At 42.8% G+C, this 24,976-nt stretch overlaps 1 protein-coding gene across 1 annotated transcript in view; it reads right to left on the reverse strand.

Annotated features, from left to right (window-relative positions):
* ARIH1 (ariadne RBR E3 ubiquitin protein ligase 1) overlaps positions 1–24,976 on the reverse strand; it is a 48,808-nt gene that overhangs the window by 6,792 nt on the left and 17,040 nt on the right. The window contains exons 2-9 of the mRNA XM_072345731.1: positions 23,173–23,240; positions 15,890–16,034; positions 12,033–12,125; positions 11,570–11,625; positions 7,915–7,981; positions 7,244–7,350; positions 6,787–6,829; positions 5,483–5,554 (exon numbers count right to left, since the gene is read on the reverse strand). Coding sequence (XP_072201832.1) covers positions 5,483–5,554; positions 6,787–6,829; positions 7,244–7,350; positions 7,915–7,981; positions 11,570–11,625; positions 12,033–12,125; positions 15,890–16,034; positions 23,173–23,240 — 651 coding nt within the window. The remainder of the gene's footprint in view (positions 1–5,482; positions 5,555–6,786; positions 6,830–7,243; positions 7,351–7,914; positions 7,982–11,569; positions 11,626–12,032; positions 12,126–15,889; positions 16,035–23,172; positions 23,241–24,976) is intronic.

Raw genomic sequence — 24,976 nt, forward strand, 5'->3', positions numbered from 1 at the left:
TGATTGATGATCCATAATTGCCCAGGGGAAGGCATCTGGCTTTCCTCACTGTCAAGTGTTTGGTTCACTGCAGCACTCGAGCCTGAAACAAGCTTAACAGTGAGCTGGTACCACGCTGCTATCAATCTGAGACTCCTGCAGTTGTAAAATGTCATCCCAGAAGTACCCAAAAACTAGCAGCAACAATCTGTGGTGCTTTAAAGAAGCTTCTGTCAGCTAAAAAGACAATTCTCCTCCTGGGGCATTTCTGCATTTCCTGTCAGGCTCCTTTTTTCCTCTTCACGTGACACCTCACTGAAGACTTCCCCACAAAAGCCCATGTGGGGCTTCCTTTTCAGGTAGAAGGCCTCTGCCAGGTAGGAGGATACATGGAAGAGCAGCACTGCACAGTGAAATCTTTGGGGAACAGGTTGTTTTGTTTGGTTTTAAATATCACTCTCACACATCTGCAGAACGTGGCCACTTCCTGAAACGATCTTCAGCTCAAATAGAACACTAAAAAGAAAAGATTTCCATATTATCCTACTAAACACACAAAGCCTGAACAGCAAAAGAAAGTAAATCACTGAGCTGCCCCTAGAAGCAAAGGAAGACAGCTGAGCTCTTCTGCCATTCCTGTCCCTGTAGCACTTCACTCACGGTAACACAATGTAGATGCACCAGTCGGGAACACATCATTACCTTTTGCTAACCAGAGGAGACACCAAGAGCATGATTTTCTATCCCAACATTCAGTACTGATCATTCTCAGTAAAGAAGGTAACTAACACATTTAATCAGTCAGCAACTGCTACTTTTATGTAGGACACAATCCAATAGTCCTGTACCCTCACTGCAGGTATCTCAAGTATCACCATGAGCAAGATTTGCATACAACCTTGCCTAATTGTACTGTGAGAGACAGTAGAATCTGCACACTGAGAAGTACTCAGAATATAACTCAAAAGGAGCAAGAGACCAACACGGACCAAAAGCAACTCATCCGACAGGGCAAATATGGGAAAGAAGAGGGAGAATGAAGAACTGGGCAGCAGAAACACGTGACATCCCACACAACCAACAATGTTTTCCTGACAAGGGTGCAGCCATTCCTTTGAAGGGAGCCATCGTGCTATTAGGGCTCTTGACTAGAGAGTGCCGCTCTCCCAGCCATCCTGCCAGGAGAGAAGAGCAGCACTCCATCTCATCAGCAGGTCGCACCCCACGCAAGAGGACCAAGTTCCTAACCTGGGTTTGTCACATAGATGAGATTCCCCAGATCTGGGAGCAGAACACCTCCAGGAGTTTGATGAAGGCTTCTTTCTGCAGCTACCCTTGTTCTTGTGCTTTGAAATACACTGCAAGCAAGCTGGCTGGTTATTTTGTTTGGTCCAGGGCTTTTTTTGGCTAAGTGCTCTGACAGGTTTGAACAGCAAGCAAGCACAGAAAGAAAACAACCCTGCTTTCTTTCCTACCACTAATGCTTATCCAGCTATAAACAGTAAATGAAGCGCAGTGGCTCCTTTGCAAGCCCTCTCATGCTAGTTCCACTGAGCTGTCCATAGCATGAAGGTCCAGTCAGGTAAGCTCGTTCCCCATTAATTAACCCAGTTTTGTGAGCTTCAGTGAAGAAAATGGTTCCCACAGAAGAGACAGTACCCAGTACACTACCTTGCCTGCTTGCCTTCTCCAGGCAGCCCCTCTCACTCTTCCAGTCCTGCACAAACACCAGGACTCAAGTTTAGCTTAACCTGTTAGAACTGTGAAAATCCCCGCTTGATTAGCTTACCATAGTTGAACATAACTAAAAAATTAAGGACAAACCATGAGAAGAACATGCAAAAGAAAGGAACAGCAGCAGAAAGAAAGAAGCAGCAACTACTCAAGCCAATAACTAAATGAATGAGGGAGATTTATACACGAGGAGGACGGGGAAGGCAGATCTGAGAATTACAGCCATGCAACAAAATAACTGCCAGCAAATCAAATTACTCAACCAGCAGATTACTCCGCACGTTATCTATCAGATCATGATGCAGAAGTGACCTCATTAACATTGTTCCACCCCAAACAATTTGGTGCTGCGCTCACACTCTGCACTTTGAAACAAAAGCCCAGGAAACCTAGCAGAGGACAACCTCTATTTTGTCATAAAAAGCTACGTGTCCATAAAACACAACACGCTGCTTTGCAAACAGGGGGCTAAATAGAAACACATTTCTTATGTCAGTGCAGGAGATACAGATTAGCCCTCTCCAGGGCTCCCAGAGGCAAGTGGTGCACATCAACACCTTCACCTGCAACCTACCCTAAAAGATGAATCCTCGATGCCACACGGACTTCTTGAAGCACTGCAACAAAATCCACTATTGATCTTAATTACAGTTAGTACAAAACTGTACACTGTGACAGCACCTAGAACTGGGGAGCAAAGCAGCTCATCTGAGAGGAAAGGTGGTACTTTGACATCTTGGGGAAAATGGTGCTTGTGGTTCTGGCACAATATCACGCTGGCGAGAAATGAAAGAACAAAGTTAGCTGCTGCTGCCTGGGGAGGATCCAGCTGGCTGCCAGGATTTCCCCATGTTAGAACAAATGCAGGACTTCCAGAAAGTACAGCGAGAGTACATGTTCAGGCATTAAAAGTGACCTGAAAAGAGAAATGGGTTCGTGCCATGATAATCTCTCTTGGGGGATAAAAAAGCCCAACAGTTTTTGTGAAGGAGGAAGAAAAAAACTCCTTGTTTTATGCATCAGATGCTCAAGTCCCATCTAGCCCAAAAGATAATGAGATGGTGACGTGCCAGGAGCCAAAAGCAGTAAAGGCAGGGGCACTTCTAGTATCAGATCAACAACTTTCATTACCATCAATTTAATTTTGCAACAAAAAAACCCCAAAACAACAGTGCCTTGGGTGAAGACCAGATTGCTAACATCTTTCTTCTTCCCTTAATACTCAAAGATGCTGAAAGACTAATACAGGAAAAATCCACTTCAAAACCCTTATTCCAGTGGTTTTGTTCCCCCTCTTCCTCCCAGGCTCCTTTCAGACAGTCCTGATACACTTTACAAGCCCAAAATACACGGACAAATCCAAATTCTGTGTTTTTCTTCATTCATCCTTTGAAGGTTCAACCATAGTTGATCTGCAAGGTTTCTTTGATCCCAAGGCCACAGGAACCACACAGCACCAGAAACCTGCCTAGTTTATCCAAGAAAGCAACTATTTAAGAACCAAGTGCATATAACAAAGTGAAGAAAAAGAAACACACAAATCCTTGAACAAGTCAACCCTTTTGCCTGAAAAAGACTGAGAATTAAAGGCTTGATAACACTTGTAATGGCATGAATTTTAATTTACTTCTACAGATCTCCCACGTGAATGTAGCTCATCTTTGTACAAGGCCATTGACTACAGCCCATGCTACTTCAAGAGCTGCTCTCTCTTGTATAGGCAGAAAAAAGTGTAGAGGCATCCTAAGAACAAATATTGCAATATCCAACTTATAACGGAGACCACAAAACTCACTCCTCAAACTCATTTCTCTTTCAGATCACTGCACAAAACTCATTAAAAAAAAAAGCCTGGTGTCACTCCAGTCTGTGAACAGAAACCAATTCAGTTCAAATTGCTACTCTCTCATACGACAACTGCCTGATGTTACCCCCTTTTCTGTCTCCCGGGGCAAGGTGGAATAAACCCATCTCCTGCTCTCCTGTTGCAGACTCCAGACTTCAAGCACACACATTCCAGAAAGATCAGTATTTTTAGTTCCACCTCTTCCACAGTAAGCTGGGAAGCATTCCCTGAACAGAGCATGGGACAGGACTGCAGCTCAGGGCCACACTCAGAGAACTTGAAAAATGCCAGAAATTGAGACACAGCAGGAGCAACAGAAACATACTGAAAATGGTGTCTGACATCTGACAGTATCTGATCCAATTCCCTTCTAGGTTTTTCAAAGCTAAGAAACTCAGTGCACCTGGGCTCTAAAGCATTTTCTTCTATCTTGTACAGATTAGAGGAAGTAACTTAGACAGGGATGTTCAAGGGCAACAGCTCTTCTGCCACTGACACCAGACTACAGGAGCTAACAGATAAGCTGGGCTGATGCCAGCATGGCTTGGCCACATTCATTTCCTCTCTTTGCTCTCCTTTGGATGGGTGTTTCCCACAAAAACAGTTATTACTGCTGATATTCAATCATACTTCCAAACTATGCTTTAAATACTGCTAGCATGGCTCCTTGATGGCCAAGTCTAGATGCCGGTTTTAAAACGATGGGATGGAGAGACCTTAAAGCTCTGACCAATTAACACCTTGAGGGCAGCAGATGCTCACCTGACCCCCAAGGGCTTAGTCACATGAAAAATAAGGCTGCAACATGGCAATATTCCAGACATTTGGGTCCCAAGGCTAAAAAAGCTGCATGCATACTCAACCTCTTCCGAGTTACTTGGCCCTTCTTCCTCAGGTTTGGCATAGCCAGTACCTGAAGACCAAGCTAACTCTGAATAAGTGATTTAGTTCTGGAGCTACAATTCATGTCTGAGCAAATTATTCCCTGAGAAAGCCACGTTCCTTTTATTGAGCAACACTCAGCCTCCAAGCAGGGACAGCACAAATATCAGCCCATGAAACAGAAAAAAGCAACAGACTGCACAATTTCAGCATGATTTTAACTGTGCAACACACCAATGGGTGTTTCTGCTTTCACCATAATACAACATTCCAGCTCAATGAAAAACACACAGCCAGCCCCAGAAAGAAGCAGCGCCACTGCAAACAATACCAGTGACCAGTTACACAACAGAGCTAAGAAAACAAAGCAGCCATTTCCTAACACCCTCCCCACCTTCTTCCACCCCTCTGGCAGCCACAAGACCCAGGTCTGCTCCTGGCCCCGATGGCATCTGCTTCTTTTGTTTCCTCCCTGCTGTGCCAACCCTTGCTTTTATTCCTCCCAAATCGAACAAATGCAGACAAGCTGAAGTTTCATGCAAAGTTGAGATAGCTGGAACGAAGACATTTACATAATAAAATCCTAACAGCTGTTCTGCCAGGCTCTATCTGGAATGATGCCCAGCGGAAATGAACAACTCCTCAAGAGACCAGCCCAGGGGACTTAAAGGCAGATGTAAATTATCACAGCAAATCAAGCCACAGGTGGTGTTAACACATTTCACACACTTGGAGTGAGGCAGTGATTTGCTTAGGGAAGCCATTGGTATCAGACAGAAGCCCCAAGACTTGAAACCCGAGTTTCCTTTGGTTCTGCCATCAACTCCTCCACACAAACAAGCCTATTTAACCTGAAGAACCTCACCTGATTCAAGGCAATAACACCTACAGCTGCACTTTAAAATACACAGTCAGCGTTTGTTTGATGTTTGTTCCTCATGACACGTGACAGAAAAAAGCAATCCTAGAACTGAGTAATTGGATTGCCATTCTTCTTTCAATCCAATAGTGCATATAAAATACAAGGAAAAAAACCCTCACCTTTGTGTTTGCTGCAATCCAATTAGAAGTTTCACTGTCATCATCACACTTCTTAATCCATTTCTTCAACCACTGTTAGAAAAACGAAGAAGTTGTTAAAAGAAAGGAACTGTAATGGTTCCCAAGGGAGCTGCTTCCATTAAGGTGATGACAAGGAATGCACAGCCAGGTATGAGCTGAATGCTACCACAATGAGGTGCGACTTTACAAAGCTTCCTATAGTGGATAAAAATCTTCTGTCTCGCTCTCTAGATACACACCAGGAGAGGAGAAAGGATCAGAACTCTAAGCCATTATTACTATTCCCAACTCTTATCCTTTGGTGATTGTCTTGCTGTAAATTGGGTAGGGAGAACAGTGAGGTGATGCTGGAAAGCAGTGCAAAGAGCAATCAGTTTAGCTGCAGATGCTTCCTGCTGCACCATCACAATGCAGCTGATGCACAAACACTTCAGCAATGAGTTGGCAGTTCTTAGGTTCAACTGAGAAAAACTTCATGTGAGGCTGTTAGAAATCTTTTAACAGTGACTGGCAAAAACCACACTCAGATCCTCCGTGTGAACTTCACGTCAAGTCCTACACTGTCCATTTGGTGTCCTGGCCATGCGCTTAGGCTTCTTTTCTTAAACTTAGAGGAAGCATGGTGACATCAATTGAACACAATTACAGAAGCCTGCTTGCACCTTTGAGGTAACTAACTGACTACGTGGTTTGGCTGGTCTTTCCAGAAAACAAACTACACCTTTGGTGATGTTTCCTTCCCATTCATCACTGAGGATCAACAGACTGCTCTCTTCAAGGCACAAAACATGTTTGTTTGTCAGCTCCACACTGGGCCCTGGGATCCCAGGTTTGATTACAGCTTTGGACAGCTCCACAAGAAGCAGTGTACACTGTATGAAAACAGGTGCCAGAACCAGGACCCAACTCGCTCCATGCCACAAACCACAGCCTTGTGGAAGCCCTGAGCACCTATAAAAACACTGAGTGCAGGAACACTCTCTGTAAAGTGAAGCATTCACTTCTGAAACTTCCCAATTCTTCTTGATGGTCTCATCTGGAATATCCTCCTCCTTCAGGCACTTCCCCAAGGGGCACAGGTTCACAAATAAAGTGAAGCATCCTAAAGGCATCCAAGGAAGACTTCTCTAATTCTTTTCATATTACCACCTAAACAGGTGAATTAAAATGCTTCTTGACGTGAGCAGTTGCAAAGCTTGTGCTTCTTTCTTCATGTCTTGCACATAAGTTGACTATAAATGTTTCAAAGTCACACACTTAGCAAAGAACTTTGAGATGCTCACCTTGCATTTAACAGGATCATGCCAGTTTTCACCGCAGTTAAAGCTGCAAGGGGAAAAACAGCAAATGAATTACACAGCTATACTTTTATTTAACTTGGTTAACATCATGGAAATTTTTCTACTAAGAGGCCCTGCTGAAAGAACATGGAAAACCCCAAAGAAATACTACCCATATTAAAAAGACCCTCAAATCCCATAACTCCAGTTGGATACACACTGCATTCAGTCTGGGTATTAATGTTAGATTCAACAGGGACTTATTTTCCTTCTAGCAATCCAGGTTACCTCGCAAAGTTAGCTATCTTATAAACAAAGAAGGTGAACAAAAGGATCTCGCCTGGGAAAGTCACTAGAGTTCACTAATAATTTCTATTAGCTTTCATTATTTCATTTTATTACCACTTTCCAAGTGCTAAGTCGAAGGCAACCTCAACTTCTTTTGCTTTATTGTTCTCACCAAAACTGACGTCCACATTTGCAGCGAACAGGTTTAGCATCAGGATACTGGACTTTAACAACATGGTGGCAGTCTGGGGCAGGACACCATTTTAACAGTCGATTACACTATGAAACAAAGCAAAAAGAAACAATACAGTGGATTTGAACATGCACAACAGGGACAAACCTAAGCCTTCAAAAATCAAGACCAACTCAGAATGGTACTTCGGGAGCAGTGAAGCTATCACTATTTTGCTAAAAGACATTTTGTACAGCTTTACTTCAAATGTCAAATGTTTAAGACACGTTACTCTTTACAGAAAAGTGTTTCACAATTTGCAGTCTGAGACATCTTAGGTAGCATTCAAAAACCATAAACATTAAGTGCTTCTAAGAGAATAAACACTGAATAGCTCTTGTAATCTTGTAATCTATAGATGTTTACCTTATCTTTAGGTAACGCCTCTGTAGTCCTACAGATTTTCTTGACTGTTTTCCTACAACCAACCTGTAACTAAATGGGCTATGAAACAAGCCCTGCAAAGCCTTTAATTTGTAGTTATATCTGATTAGAGACCACACAAAAGGAAACCTGCTCTGCAGCTATAAACAAGCCTCACTCTGGTTCAGTACACAAGCAAGAGGAAAAAACACTCTGGAAGCCATCACAAATTTCAAATCAAAACTCACCTCTACAAAACTATTGGTTATTAAATGCTGGTACTTTAATTTCACCTTGGAATCTGTGATCAGACGCCTGCAGAAAAGGGAAAAAAAACAAATATATTCTTGTAGTAGAAAGCTCCCTTCTCCCCTGTGTGACCAGAAAGTCAAGATGAATGATTTTGATTCTTCCTTCTAAGCTTGCAGGTTTCTTTTTTGTCTTTGCTATTTGTTGGTACTGTGAAATTGAAAGGTATTGTATTTAACTTCTAATATTAATTACAGAATCACACAGAAAGCTCACATAGTCCAGCAGAACTACCCTCTAAAGAGCAAGGATGGTTTTCATTTAAAAAATACTTTCTTGAGTGACCGAGGAGCAAAGTTAACAGCTTCACCAGCTCATCCATACAGAACAGCCATACTTTGTGTCAAACTCCTTTGCAAGCCTTCAGAATAAGTGCTGCATTGACTTTGGTAGACCTAATGTTATCTGGGTTTCAAAAGAATGCTACCATTTCAGTTTTAAAGTCAGCGTGGTTTTAATCTGTTGTCAATTTAAATGCAAAACTGATTTAAATTCAGTATCACAGAGGGTACATACGGCACCAACCTTAAGTCAGCTCAGAAGGAAGAGAGCAGAAGAAAACTAGACAGATAGGAATCCTTTAAGAGCACAGGGACCAATTCTGTCCTGGCCACACAGACCCAGCAGGTAATTGCAGACTATCCATACTATATGTGTTGTAAGTTGTTTCATTACATACTGCTGAAGATCACTGCGTACATTTTTCAGTTATGAAAGAAACATCTGCGTTTATAAAGCCTTGCAACACAAAGCTGGATGCACTTCATGGTATTTGTTTTAAATTAAACTGGATTTCAGCTTGATAGAACCACACCACACAAATATTGCAATCAATACACATTTAAAGGTGCAGCCAGAATCCAGTGTGCTCTTGCATGTTATCATGTCAACATGCACTAAAGAACAGCACGTGACTCTGGGATGTTGCATAAACCCTGGCCCTGAGCAGTCTGGGGAGCTCCTCGACAAATGACACACCAGTTATTACATAAACATATCACGTGACAGCCAAATTCCCAGCGCTAAAATAAAAACAAACCAAGTGACAAAGCATCTCATCAGGCCCGTGTCCATGATAAGCCTGCAATGTCAAAGTGAAACTAATCAAAAAAAATAAATAAAAATCCAACACTGAATTTTAACATCGTGTGAATTCCACGTCTCACTTTCTTACTCTATACATAAGGTTCTAAAGCATAAAAAAACACAGTAAGTTTTATCTGTGACATTTAACGTATGCATCGGGAACTGGAATGTGAGGATAATGCCATACCCAGCCAGGGCACACAGAGCACACAACCCACAGCCTCTGCATACCAACCTCCCTGGGCTGGTCCGTGTCAACACCCTCACCCCTCCACGTTCAGCTTTGATGAGCACTATTGGAATATTCCCCCACAAACAATGAAACAAACCAGACAAATTAAGAGATGAACCAATTCTCAGTGCCCACAAACCACCCCTTGGGTCCATTCTTCTACAAGCCAAGACACAAAAGAGCCAACCTTACTGAAGACACCAGACTGGAAAAATACACTGCTTGCAAGGAAAGTATCGACCCTTCATCTCTATAGGGAACTAAGTTCTGAAAAAAAAAAAATACTACACACACTGGCATTTTCAGACCGATTTCAAATTCATCTCACATAAATTTAAAGCAATTACCAGCACCGTTAGCAAGGGTGAAGAAGGGCTGGAAGCAGATTGCCTTCAGCTAGTCTGAAGATCTCCAAAGAGTTGAAAGGGGCCCTTTTCTAAGCCTCCCTGCTTCAGCTCGAAAAGAACAGGAGCAAGAGGAACACCAACAAGCAATCTGCCAGCTGAAAACTCACAAATCAAGGTAAGTCATCTGGATTGTTCAGCTTGGACTTGTATACAGAGAATGTAGTTCGCACATGTACTGCTGCATTGAGAAAAAGTACTGAGAAAGGAATAAATGAATAATTTGGCCTATCTAACCTATGTGATGGATAAGGAAGCTCTCATGTGTCTCGACAGTACACACTGCTCTTTGGCTTCTAAAGCTTGGAAGCCTAGAGCTGGAGGATTTACAAAAGAAAAAGATCTAAAAAGAGAAAAGCACATTGGAGGGGAGGGTGAAGATTCCAGATGGTATTACTTATGGCTTTGTTCTTGCCATTTAGTAGAACTGCTGCAGTTTATCATCTTCGATTTTCAAGCAACGCATGAGAATTTCTGTGATTTCACAGAAGATGCACCTTCCTTCCCCCAGAAACTCCAGGAGTGCCCCGTAAGACCAGGGGAAGTTGGGTTTTCACCTCCATATAGACCAGGAAAATCTGTTCATTTTAATGAACGAGTGTCATTCAGTTGTCAGACGCCCCTACTGTTTCTAGGTGAGAGAATCCCACAGAATGTGGTCATGGTTCTTTGTGCTATAGTAACCATGAAGCAAACCACAGAGGTCATCAGACCTAGTGTTAAATATCACAGAGCACCAACAAAGCCAGAGCTGCTCTCCTCCTCTTCTATCCTGCTACTGCCACCACCCACTGTCTCCACTAATTCCAACACCTTCAGCTGTCTATTTGAAGAGATACACAGCACATCTTACTCACAAACTGTTCTAATCAAGAACACCCTTGAGAAATTTCCTGCCAAGAGCACACCACACTGCAAGTCGGGTTCAGACTCCAGTAAACAAAAGTCTCAATCAAGGGTTGACAACTTAAGTTAGTTTCTACTCTGAACTCCGCAAACCATCCCTCAATGGGGCATGAGAGCATTTCAGCTCGTTCACTTCTCTGCAGCCCACACGCTATGAGTAACAGAGCCACTAGCGCAGAGGGAGATGGGAAGTCACCAGTCTGGGAGCAACTGATAGAAAAAAAACAGCAAATTAATATCAATGAGTGAGTCAGGCTTCAGGAAGGAAGGAGTAAGGTAACAGAAAATGAGCTTCTGTTTAGATGTTTTTTAGCATGAAGAATTAAAATGAACTTAACCAAGGTTCAGTATTATGAAGGATATTACTCACGCAATAACATGACTCAATATAAAAGAAAAAGAAGCTCAAGAAATTCATTGCTTCACCATGTGAGTGCAGTTATCCTTCAGCCAGACAAGTTAACGAGCAAAGCAACAGAAGATGACATGCCAGTTTAATCAAATCTTATGTCTGAGGGTCAACTGCTGTCTATCAGAAGGCATACAACATCCCCTACATCGCACTGTACACAGGACCAACTTCCTCTGACTCACGTACTAACTGCAGGTATAGGACCTGGTGAACCAGCAGGTTGACCTAGGTGAGAAGTCAAATTGCTACATAAACTGAAGGAAACTAAATGCACAAAGCAGTTAAACAGGGTTTGGAAAGACTTCCTTATGTCTGTTTTATTGTCTTGATGACCAAATAGGTCAGTGAGTCCTTCCTTCATGTATTGTGGCATACAACTTTCAGACCTAAACAAACCAAAAAACGTTTAGTATCAAAACAGACACCTCAGCACCAACCTCACTGGTACATCAAAGTTCTGCACAGCTTTCTATAAGCTCTTCATAACATTTGAATAGCACATTAGTAACAAAATGAAAAAAGAAGAAAGCAAAGAAGTAGCAACTCATACTTACATAACTGTATTGTCATCAACTAAGATATCACAGCCATGAGCAGGGCATGAAATGGTCTGGAAAAAAGAAACAGGTCATAAAAGGAACAGCGTTCATCTTATTTTTGTATCACAAAGAATTTCAAGGGAACAGACTTCACTCCAATCCATAACAAAAACAGCAGAGTGTCTTTATCATCACACCCCAGATGTTCCACTGTGCACAGCATGATTCCTCCCACTCACAACAAAGATGCATGCACCAACTGCATTCAGTTCCTCCAGCCTCTCTCATGGTAAAGACTGTAACCCTCCAAGTGTTAAGGTATGAGGGTTTTGTCATTGCACTTTTGTGGGTTTCCTGTTGTCTTTTCTGTTTGCTTGATTTGGTTTGTTTGTTTTTAATCTTTAGTGAAGAACTTCCCCCTCCCTTCCCAATACACAGAATTTAAAGAATACATGAGGTACACAAGTTGCCATTTTACCTGTCCCATGCCTTCCTCCATTATTTTGGTAGTTAAATATTCACTCCAGCACTGCATACAGAACTTGTGTCCACACTCGAGGCCAGTAAAGTACTGCAATGACAGAACACAACATGACAGGTTATTTTACCACACAAACTCACTGCATCATTTCACCTTTCTTAGTGTTGCACAGTTGACTGCATCTCTCATCCCCATACCAAATCTGAGACTCTGCTATTTCTTTGTACCATAGTTACCTCATAACGTTGCTAACACAGCTCTAGACAGACTTTCAAAGTCAGACTTGAATCCCCAGCCCTAGCAGCAAGGAAAGGTGTGGCTGAACTTTCCATCCTGTCTGCCCATTTAAATACATCCTCATGTTAAAATGGTTCTCCCCTCATTTTACTCCTGAAAGCGAATAAAATAAAGGCAGCACCACCAAGCAGGTGACAGTTACGTGATAATATCAAGTATTTTTTCCTCCTCTTGGTCCATGTGGCTTGCTACCACACATGGGCACTGTCCATAATTCCCATAATATACATACCTGCTATGCACAGGCACTAATTTACCTCCCTCTGAACAGGAGAGGTGATCAGCAAGCATTAAGCAACAGAAATACAAGTGCGTACACTTCCATTTTAATGTACACAGTTTGCCAACTTGCTTGCTAAGCTCCCCTCTCAAACTCAGCAGCTCATCAGATGAGGATGCTAAGTAAGTGGAAGGTGTAAATAACTAAAAAGATTCGATTATGATAAGCTGCTGGAAAGGGCAACCAGGTGAATGGATCACCTACACAGAGTACACCAAAGTAGCATGTGGGGCTGAGCTGTTACACAAGGGGTGGAGAAGCAAACACTGCTGTAGAAAGAGTCAACTAGGTGACTTCTCTGTGGTTGTCTTGAAATTTATTTCACACTGAGAGCCAGGACAAACTTCCTGAAGCAGTTCACTTACAGTACTTAACAGCACAGCTCAGCTTTACACGCCGTTTTATTCTCACTTAAAACAAGAGCCTCACCCCCAAGACGCCATCAACTTGCATAAATCTCCATAAATTAATGGAAACCTTGTATCCTCCAGAGAACAGCCTCAAACAGCAAAAGGACGTTGATTGTTCAGGAGAGAAGAGTCCATCTGAACGACTAAGGGGTCATCCTTAGCAAACTTCAATACTCCTGCAGCAAGCACGCACATGCAGCACAGTGCTACAGAACTGCCTACCTTCAGTTGAGACTCTGTTATTTCAGGCAGTGAAAAGATTTGCTAAGTGCTCGTGTAAAAGGCAGCCACCACTCCTCCTCCCAAGCTGCAAAGAATTCAGAGCATCTTCTAACTCATTTCTTTACTTTGAGGGAGTTCCCAATTATTTTTGGCTAAGCTGACTGCAGATGTCAAGGGAACAAGCAAAAAGACCAACACTGAAGCACAGAGCCCTCCTCTAATGGGATCTGAAGGATGAGATGCCAGAGGTGTATTTGCCCTTTTATATGTTTTTAAGAGCAGACTAGCATCACCTGCAAAGACCACACAACAGGGTCAATACTCAAGAATGTCACGTTCTTCTAAAAGCCTTACAGCGTAAAATTTCTTAACAGGTGCGAGTCTCAGCTTTCCATGGGCTGAAAGAGGCTCTCAGGAAAAGCACAGCTTTTTCTGGGGGAAAGCAATGAGTAAAAGCTGAACAAAGCAGAGAATTTAACAGCTGAGATTTTAGGTCTGGTATGTAGCTTATCCTACGGACTATAACAGCCTCAAAACAGACTTGAACCAAATGGAATTTGGTCACCTTAGACACAAAGACACTACAGCCTTCTACAGAAATCACTAGCATTATACACTCTAGGTTCTGGATACGGCAGAGACCAAGAGGTTTCCCTCAACTGCATCTCAAGTTAATCAGCACCAACAATTTAGAGAAACCCCTGCTCCCTTGCTACACCTCACTGTTCCAGTTAAGAGCTGCTCTTCTCATAACTGGGCCACTGCTATTTTTACATGCTACTGGAACTACAAAAGCAAGAAGCGTTGGTGGGCTTTGTGCAGCTCTTTCCAGCAGCAAGAATGCAACTTCTCAGGCAGCATAAAGCTAAAAATGAGTTGGTTGTGAGTGCTGGGCACAGCAATTACACTACAAAGAAGGTAAACAATTCATTAAGGAATAAAACATAAATTCAAAAGGACTTCTTCCTGCAATGGACATTTGGGGAAGAGGTCTCTTACTGTTTTGCCCCTTGCTCCATCTCCTGTTTTCAATGATGTCCCATAGCCTACGTAATTTCCTTATTATCTAACATGGAAAAGTGATTACACAGTAGGATTTATATATGTAGAGGGACAGAAAAACTTCTCAAACACATCTTTGTTTTTAGAAGCATTTCTTTGTACAAAGCAAGCCATAGTCATCCTTTGCAGATATTCTCTAAAATGGAAGTCATAAGCACATGTACAGCTTAAAAAGAGACACACAAAGCCTCATGGTCACTGGCCCAACAACAATCTTAGCACTGAGCATTACAGCTGCCTCCAACTGAGTCTTGCTCTGCTCACTCCCAAGTGAAGAACAGGCTCACAAGTAAGCCCATGATAGCAAAAGCACTCGACTCCAGGCTACTCAAAGTCCAAAGCTCATCACAGTTTCCATAACCAAAAAGCAAGTTAAAACACTCCCTGAGCAAGAGTGGAAGCCTTAGGAAAGGGCTGTTTTTTTCTTTAAAGGTCAAGCAAATGCTATGGTGTTTTAAGGGGTCAGAGCAACTCCACCAGAAATGGCAGGATCCCATAAAGGAAGAACTCCTGATGCATGTCAGCATTCTGCCCTTGGGCAAAACCACTAACAGACTCTCACGTTCGCACTTTTCCACTTATATTCTTCCTGAATTTCCCATCATAATGTCCTGCCCCAGAGAAGCCAATAGCAAGATGCTTACCCATGCAAAACATGGCAGAACCCTGGATCTCTGAATAGTACTATTGGAATATTTCGTGTTTGTGAATAGGTAAAGAATAAGTGCTCTCAATCTTATCACAAACTGAAAGACTGAATTAGGGCTTCCGCAAGTACTTCTGATCTTCTCCCATTATAGAGGTATTGCAGCAGCACAATAAAGAGCTGGACAGAAATATCACTGATTGCATCCTCCGAAGTGCACAGCTTCATTTCATTCCTAGTCTCACCTAGTTTTATACTAAATGTTGTAGCTTGACTACTTTACATTATTTACCTCTTTTAGAAGCTATTTCCTTTCCTAGCATTCTATTTAAGTAAATCCCTCTGCCTGTCAGGCTTTCTACTTTTCCCCCTTTCATCTGTCATTTACTTGCACGTCTCAATTGCTATGTGACCTTTTCAAAAATCACTTGATCCACCACTTGCCTTTTCCTGAATAACTTTACCACCCCGCTGCCCAGAGCCCAGAATCCTCCAGGCTTTCTGCAGAAAACCCTGCTATACAATGCTGCTCCATTTAACAACTACTCTCTGAAGTTTACTTAAAATAATAATAATAATAATAATAATAATAATAATAATAATAATAATAATAATAGTCTGTTGAGGCACACAGTAAGAATTAAGAGAATGCATAAAGCATGCATCATTCCATGGTCCCTACTGTACTACACAGATCACAAGACACTGTTTACTGTATTGAGAGAACCTTGAATGGTGCTTTCTAGGTTTAAAATAGAGACAGGAAGGCTCAATCAGAAAATGAAACTTTGTATTTTGTTGTTGTTGTTGTTTTTTTGGGAAGGCTTTTTTCAAATGCTGTTGGATGAGTCCTTACAGAACTGCCAGAATGTGAAGCTTCAGACAGCAAAGTCAGGAGAGTTACCAGCCAACCACCACCCTGGATGCCAACACTCACTGAGTTTGGGTAGTTCAGATAACAGATCTGACAAGGCATATCCTGAGCTGATGACCTTGTGTTCATCTGGCGCGTTCGAGACTTTTTACTTGGATTAATTACATGACACTCTGCAAACAGCTTCTCCAAGTTGCCATCGAAGTACCTGCAGAACACAGAAGAAAATGAAACTAAGTTATTTTTTTTAAGTGCTGCAGTTAAATATCAAGTTGATTCAATGCTTAAGAAAAAATACAAACATATAACAAACCAGCCACTTTCAGCAGACTCTTCATTAATAAGACACACTGCATTCCTGATTACAGAGCTGGATATTAAAAACATGAGACTGGGGCTTGAACTGCACACTCCTGAAGACTCGAGTACATTCAGCTTTTCAACTGCATTTCAGGTAACTCACAGTTCTCCAAGAGACCACTGTGCACAAAAGCCCCAAGGCAGCAAACTACAAGAACACCTCAATTCACATCCCAGGCATCAGAACACCTTCCCAAAGCGCAGGTTTGATTCTCAGATTCAATTCTCTTTTCAACTTAAGTTTTTTGGCTAAGATTCTAATCAAGGCAACATTCAAGAGGAGGCAGAGAACAGCCATCATCCATCAATTAGCTGATTCCTAGCTCCTGTACTTTGTATTTTCCCCAGTGCATTTATTATACGTTAAGCATCTTAAAGAGATCCTGAGGAGGGACAGACTGGAAAGAACCATAAGCAGGCACGACAAACTCTTACCAGTTCCAAGGCACTGCAACTTTCTGCAGCCCGCAGCACTTGCAAAGAACCAATGAGATCTGAGAAATAACCAGCTAACCTTGCCTAATGCACACCTCCTTTTCATTACCAGTAAACAAGTCATAGAATCATAGAATCATAGAATCACTCAGGTTGGAAAAGACCTTGAAGATCATCAAGTCCAACCGCAGCCTAACCAGTAGCCTATCTCTTAAAAAACAACCACAAAACAATACCACAACAACAAACCTCTGCTAAATCATATCCCTGAGTACCACATCCAAGCGGCTCTTAAACACATCCAGGGATGGCGATTCAACCACCTCCTTGGGGAGCCCATTCCAGTACCTAACCACCCTTTCTGTAAAGAAGTTCTTTCTAATATCCAACCTAAACTTGCCCTGGCGCAACTTGAGGCCATTTCCCCTCGTCCTGTCACAAGTCAGTAGTGAGAATAGACCTGCCCCACTCTCACTGTAAGAACCTTTCAGGTACTGGAAGACAGCATTCCTTCCTTCCACCACCAGCAAGTTAAACCCATACAAAGCAGCATCTACTCCAGAACAAGAAGAGTTAAGAAAATGTCTTATCTTCTGTCCCTCACCAAAGAACATTCAGCTACTGCCACCCGAGTCCTAGGACTCCATCCTCACTACAGATAAACATGGAATTTTGGCATTTATGCCAAACCACCCCATTGCCATGCCATCAAAATCATTATGTCATGAGTCAACGCAGAAAATGGTTCACAGCTGCTTCATACATTTCTTGATGCAGATCACATGCTTTACATCTTAATTTTCATGACAGAATTTTGAAGGTATTGGTGTATTCTGGAATCACAACACACGTGAGGTTTGCCACTGCCCTTTGGTGTTAGCTGAGAGATTTAGCTTAACCAAGATATTTGGCCTGCCTTTGAGATTATTCATGCCTAGAAAATTTTAGCAAGTAAATTCAGTGCAGTTCTGTTAACGCCTGTCTGCTGAAGTCACAGATTAATATTAACTCCACAAAATTCACCCAGCATTCAAATTGTTCTTATATGCAGCACAAGCAGCATAAGACATCCTCCATTTGAAAACAGCAGGCAAACAGGTGTTAAGTTTGCAAAGAAAAAAGTTCAAGACGAATCCCATGACACAACCTTAATTCTGGCATTTACAGTTGGCTCAATGCTCATGGAAATACTAGGGATATCTGTAATGGTGGGCTGTTTTTAAGGACATCCCCACAACAGGAACTCAGCTCGACCAGTCATTAGGCAGATTGCCTCTTATAAAATCTGCAAGAGATTCTGAGCCATGACACCAACAGCTATTTTTTCACCTGGAACTCTCTCCTCCCTCCAAATACCATCAGCAGCCAACTCTGAACATCTATTTCCCTCCTGGCCTTCCAGTAGTTTCCACAAGAACAGCGAGGAGCTCACCATTTCACTGGGCTCAGGGCTAGCAGTAAAGCTAACTCAAGTTACATGCATAAATCCTGTATCCAACTTAAACACTCTCAAGTACTAAAGCACTGCTAAACATTCAGATACTTACATTTTGGTACTTGACCCATAGCCCGTATTAAAGTGTTTCCACCTCAGATGCACCTGTCTCTCTCCTACACTTCCCCAGGAAGCAAACACAGCAGCTGAGAAACTCAGCACAGCCACACAAAGGGGTAAGAAATCACACAGAGATTAAAAAAAAAGGCTTAGTTTTGCCCTCAGAACTGCTGCATCGCTGATTTCGATAGCATTTACTATGCTCTTTGAAACTGTGTAAGCCATACCAATGTTGAAGGGAAATGGGGTTTTCCTCCTCCTCATGCAAGCTGTTTTCTTCTAACGCATTTGCTTTCTTCAGTGTGCCAGGATGCTCTGAGCAAGTCATTTCCACAACTATCTGACTGTCATCACGCAGTAAGAAAATGCTAACCCTACACAATGCCTAGGAAAAACCTGGGGTTCCCTGAACACACACAACTGAAATGGGAACTCCAGAGTAAAGTCCAACAGTTCTCCAACCACTCCACCACTCCTTGTGTCAACACAATGAACACCTACCCATACGTTATTCCAGCTCCTTCCATGGCTAAGAATTTCAATTACCACACCTTTTGCTCTGCTTGTTCAAGTTTCAGCACAGGCCATATTTCTGAGCGGGTCCCCTTTGCCCTGTGTTCTTCCTCAAGACAATTCTGCAGTCGGTAGCTGTGGCAGCCTCACCAGCACTGCAGTCTGCTACTCATGTAACGCTCCTCCTCCCCTTGACTGTCCCAGCAGATTTTCTCAGCTTCTTCCCATCTCCATTCATCCTTCTCAAATCATAGATGACAAAATAAATGCAGCCCTGACAAGATTTCACTGCCATCTCATACGATTTCACCTGCGTTTCTCCTGCAAGGTATCCACCAAAAGCATCCTATGGGATGCCTACCCTTCTCAAGAGCTCCTTGCTAGCAGCTATGTTTTTCATCTACTAGAAACTCCTGAGTCTCCTCCACCTCTTTTGATGAGACCTGTTGTGACTCTTTGTACAACTTCCACTGCTAGGACCCTAGGACTCTCCCAGCTGTCTGCTTTTCTCCTATGTGACACCTGGATTCTCCTTGGAACTGAATGCCTCCAAACAGATTTGTGACACTTGTTAAGTTTAACAAACATTCATCCCCCAATTAACCACTAAGGGACTCATTAACAGGTTCCCTCTAGTCTGCTACTCCTCTCTTAAGCAAAGTATTTCTGCACAGACCTGAAATTCTGTATCTATAATATATGCCCTTCTGTTTGATTTCATCCATGCTATCATCTCTGCTGCAAAACCTGGGAGAAAGAGCCTTTAAATTCCCATCTTTCTTCCTTGAGAGCTCCACGGTTACACCAGCCCCCCACCCTTCACTCCTCTCCCACTGACCTGGATGCCCTGACACCTGCTTGTCCTGCACGTGGTCATCTCCTTTTCTACCCCACCAGACTGATGTAGACCATGTGGCAACAATCATTACCGAATGGAAACTGGAAGACTGGCTCTGTGCTTTATTCCCACTGCAGGGCACTCCTGCACCCCAAAGCCTGATTTTCTCTTGACTGTTCTGGCACCATCCCTAAAGCTCTGGCTACTAAAGGGCTGCTTCTTTGCGACTCAGTCCTCCTTTTCAGCCAGAAGGAGAGCAACAGCACCTCTTCCATCCTTCTGGCATTAGCATTCATTCACACAGGCCTAGCAATTAAATCCCTTATGCTCGTCTTCTCTCCACACAAAAGAAATCCAGTAATTCTAGCACTAATGGCATTCAAGAACTATTATAGCCTATGCAACATCAGTTTTTGCTCAATAGAGCTGACTAATAAACTAATACAACCAGCTACTGGAGTTCATTTATTACAGATGGAGTTGCTTTCTCTGCTGTTTTGCACAGAACAGCCACACGAGTGAAAACACTTTAGAAGTTCTTCTGTAATTTTTTCATAGCTTACCAAGACACTGTGCTGGTAACTGCCTATGGACAGTCTTCTAGACATATCAAATTCCATCCAAGGGAATATTTAACATGAAAACCCTCAGTATTTTGTTGTTTTTAACCTGCTCAGTTCTGCTGAATAGTCCTAAGCACCCGCTTGCCCCAAGGAAAGGAGACAGACAAACCTACAGACAGGACTGCAGAGGTAAGAAGGAAAGGCAACCGGAGCTAGCAGCCAAGCCACCAAGTTAACACCAAAGTAAAGACACAGCCACACACAGAAGCACCTGTGCTGGACTTCAGCATCTCTCTGTACCTCCAGCAACTAAATTAAGCATTGGCTATATGCTGAATTCTTCTTAAAACAGCTTTACATCTCTGTTCCCCAAGACATGAGTAGCACATCAGGAACTGGAGCATCTCCTCCACTGCCCACTTCTTTATCCTTCAGACCACCCCACTCCAAAACACCAATCTGGCTTTCAGACCCAGTCAAATACTCCATCAGCAGACAAGGCAGAGTTTCAGTTGTGGCTATTACTTCCCTGCAAGCAGAATAAATACCTTTAACACACCCTGCCCTTTTAGTAACTCCACGCAATTATTCCATGACAAAGCTGTCACAGACAGCAGTAACCTGCTTATTAAAAACCTGTGTGCAACAACATAACAAAGCAATGAAGAAGTTTTCATGTTTTAAAATATGGAAATGTTTGTCTCACAATCCCTAGTAAATAACACTCAGCACTTATCAAAAAAGAAGCCACTTAGTTTATCTGCTCTGCTGCAGGCAAAGACTAATACAGCTGCCTGCCAGGTCCTGCTGATTCATGATGAACTAGGGCAAAAGAGATGCTGGCTAGCTCTCTCTACACACCATTAAGCAACTCGGGCTTGGTGTGCTATCAAATACCTGAAACTGTACCCAAACATTCTATCTGAGCAAGCAGTAAACCCATCCAAACAGCAGGCAACAACAGGAACTTCCTGGGAAACTTTCCTAATGGTTATTAGGAGTGAAAGAGGCCAAATTTATAAGAGCTCAAGTGCTTAAGATAAGAGATGCCATCTGCAGCTAGCTCATGGCTTCACTTCCAGCTCCATCACCATTTCATACTGACTGTTTCGCTTCCCGGATGCCCAAATGATCAATTGCCTCCTACCCTAATACCAAAATGACTACAACATCTTCTTCCCCACTCTACCAAGAGCCAGCTGTCAGCATCCTGCTCCTGGCTGAACGTGGTGTCAGCAAAGGGCTGCCACAGCCTTGGTGACGGCTGCCTGATGAAGAAGTGACAGAAAGCAGCAATAGCTACTCAGAAGACGGTGTGTTTTTCTAATCCAGTGGGGGTATCAGCACTGGAACTATGGGTAGCATGCAACAGTTCTGCATAAGGAAGGGCCACACATCACATTTCTCACAGGGGTAGTCCTATAGAATTAAGATAAGTCTTTTAATGAACACGTACACAGAGTAAACATTTACCTGCAGACTTGGTAAATATTTACACGTGCTTAATTATGTTTTGGCTGCAACCTGCAAAAGCTTTCTTTTAACAACAATACCTCCCACTGAAGTGGCTGACACCCCCTTCAAAAAAATCCACAGCCCAAATTTGTTCTGCTTTCAAATCAATGGCAGACTTCACAAAGCAAACTTTAAGTGAGAAGGGCCAAAAAAACCAAATATCTCCTTGAATAAATGAATGACAGCTTGGTACACTTATGTGTATGATACTTATGTGGAGTATCTCTAAGTGAGATGGAGATAAAGAGTGAACTTTAGTCCAACCAAAGGAACCACTGCAAGAACCTTAAAGAGGAAGAACTAAGAGACAGAAGTTACATAGAAGGAACTAAATCTGAATGCTTATCAGCTGTAGTCAATTTACACCTCAAAGGGACTATATTCAGCCATAATACAAAGCTTCCTAAGCACTGCCTAATAAAGGTCATCAATCTAACAAAAATTAAGCAAAGACTGAAAAGCTTAAAGAAAACATAGTTCAGAAAAAATAAAAATAAAAAAAACCTAAGCCAAACAAAACGTAAGAGATGTCCCAGCAGCAGCACTACCTGAAAATGTTAAGGCATCATTCACCCTGTCAGAAAACATTTCAGCTCCAGAACCACCAGCTAGCAGACTGCTGCAGATCTACTGCTCTCCTAGTTGGCACCAACCTGCAATACAACTCCTTCTGCACAGCTCTACAGCCCGCAAAGCACCCTGCCTTCTCATACCCCAATCACTGAGTAAAGCAAATGGCAATAACGAAACCCTATAGAGTCCTTCTGTCCTCACTTTAACACTTGGTACAAAGACCACCCCATAAATCACTGCGCAGCCTTCACTGCTCCTTCTGATCCAGCCTAATTCTTCCCCCAGCTTCTACAAGCAAGTAGATTTCTCTAGCTCCCTTAAGATCTTTTTAACAGCAACAACAACACAACAAAACAAATGAAAACTAAAAGTGCATTTTACCACTGAACTGGGTTCAACCCAGCAAACTAGAAAGTACTTTCACCAGCAACGCTCTGCAAGAGCTAGGCACCAAAGACGAGAAGCGGCCATAAACTGCTCTGCTCTGAGGGAGACAGCATTCCAGCCATTATTTATACACACCATGCAAAAAAACTAGCACTGCAAACATAAAGGCAGATGCATTTCACCAGCACCCTTCATCAGTCAAGATGAATTTGGTGTTGGCAAGACTGAGGAATAAACAAGTCAGGAACATACATGCTATGATGACATACAAAAAGTAACTAAATCCAAACCCCAAACAGTCACAAGATAACAGGAACCTGTTCCTGCTTGCTTTAGTCCAAAGTGCAAAAATTCAGTGGCTGCAGGTAATCAAACCAAGATATGCCTTCCTCCAAGGGGCAACTAACTCCCAAAACTTCTCTGAAGCCTAACAGGCATTATTAGCATTAAAGCCAGGAGTTACCCAGCCAATAAGAGTTACTAAAGGAGGAAACATTTCAAGCTTATACAAGAGATTCTTCTGCCACACACTACGTAATTCATCTGTTTACACATCATGCCTGCAGAAACATATATTACTGGATTAATGTGCAGTGTGGCTTCTTACCTCTCCATCAGCTTCTCTTTATCCCAGTTGAAATGGCTAAGCAGTATTCGAGTGATAGTCGCTGGATTCTAGAAGAAAAAAGAAAACTGAATAACTGTTTTAACATGTTAAAATGGCATAATGAAAACTCCCAAGCAAAGTTTTAAACAAGTAAATAAGGATGTCAGTGTGCCTGATACCATACTGTCTGCACAGATTACTTTAGCATACACTGGGAAAAGAGTTTGTCTGGGTAGACAAAAAAGGCCCAGCATCTCAATGCCCCACGTGCTTCCACAGCATAAAACCAGAATGCTGCTACAACCCAGAAAGGACAGCTGCTCTGTAAAGAAAGTCAGCTTTCCTTTCTACAAGTTTTTCCTCCAATTTCATCTCTTCCTTCCAGATAAAGGTTTGCAACAAGGAACCCAACAGAAGCCATCTGTTATACCCCAAAATTGTGTATTAATTCCCCAAATCCAAGCTGCTCCAGCTCAGTGTGAGGACTGTTCACACAGCGCAGGCAGCAGCGAGCACCCCAGGACTGGGTGCACATCCTCTGCCATCCAACACCAAAATGGAAGTTTGCCTCAGGGCAGATATTCAGCAGACTCTGAGGCTGCTGAAAAGTAGGACACGAAACAGCAATGTGATTTCAGAACCTGCAGGCTATAGTTACAACTTCAAGCTGCCAGAAGCCAGCCCTGCCAGCCCAAGCAGCAGTCCCACCCTCAGCTACACGCCTGCACATCCCACACTCGCCACCCCATGGGGTTACAACTTTTTTTATGCTGCAACACTGCAAATTACCACCTTGAAAATTGATTTTTTCCCCTCTAATCAGTCCCCTGATCTCTTCTATTGCCTGACAACACAGCCAGCTGCAGCAGCACAAGGGACAGGGCAGGAATAAGGAGCTAGGGGCCAGCAGGACAGCATGCTCCAGCAGCAACACCAATATCCACTGAAACAGAGCCTCAGAGTTAAAACATGAGCACATGCTCAATGTACCACCCTGTACAGATGTACACAGCTATAAGGCACTTGATTATTCAAGTCCCTCATCCACACCACTCCATAGCTACAAGTGGGGACTACCTATTAGTTGCTTAGCAGGTTAAGACACTGATGCAGTGTCTGAGTTTTCTCTTTCAAAGAAGAAAGCCAGACAAGTTTTCCCTATTCCAAAGGGTAGGATGTGCTGTTATTAAGGAAATAAATTGGTCTGAAGTGAGTACCAAACATAACAAGGCAAATCCATCACAAATAAATAGATCTCAGTGGCTTGCTGGGCTTCAGCTTCACATAGCTAGGGCACAGTTTGTTCAGTATGTCAACTGAATAAAAAAAAGGAAATGGCAGCAGCAGCACAAGTTCCTACCAGAAATAGCTGCTTGGCCCATCCACAATCTGAAATGCAAAACCTCGCTAGGTGTTTCACTGATACAGAGGACTAACACCGCTCTGCCCTTGTTATGTTGCACGCAGGAATTTAATCCGCGTCTGCGTCACACAGGGAGGACCCAAGGAGAGGAGGGAGGCAGTGATGACAGGCTTGGTTTGCATAATACAAGTCCCAGATAAATGCAAATGCAAAAAGCTCTGGCATGAAGGATTGGCCTAATTTATGGCCAGGCACACCCGAGAGGTGCTAGTAACAGCTGCTCAACATTAACTGCCTGCACATGCATCCTTCTCAGAGTTATTTGGGAGCAGCTCTGAAACTGGTGAATCCCAGCACCCACCCCAATGAGAGTCACAGAGCAGCCATGTCCCTTACCTGGGTCCTAAGACACACTCAGTCGTATCCACAGTTAAAACAACA

The sequence above is a fragment of the Excalfactoria chinensis genome, chromosome 10, assembly GCF_039878825.1.
Source record: "Excalfactoria chinensis isolate bCotChi1 chromosome 10, bCotChi1.hap2, whole genome shotgun sequence".
Lineage (NCBI taxonomy): Eukaryota > Metazoa > Chordata > Aves > Galliformes > Phasianidae > Excalfactoria > Excalfactoria chinensis.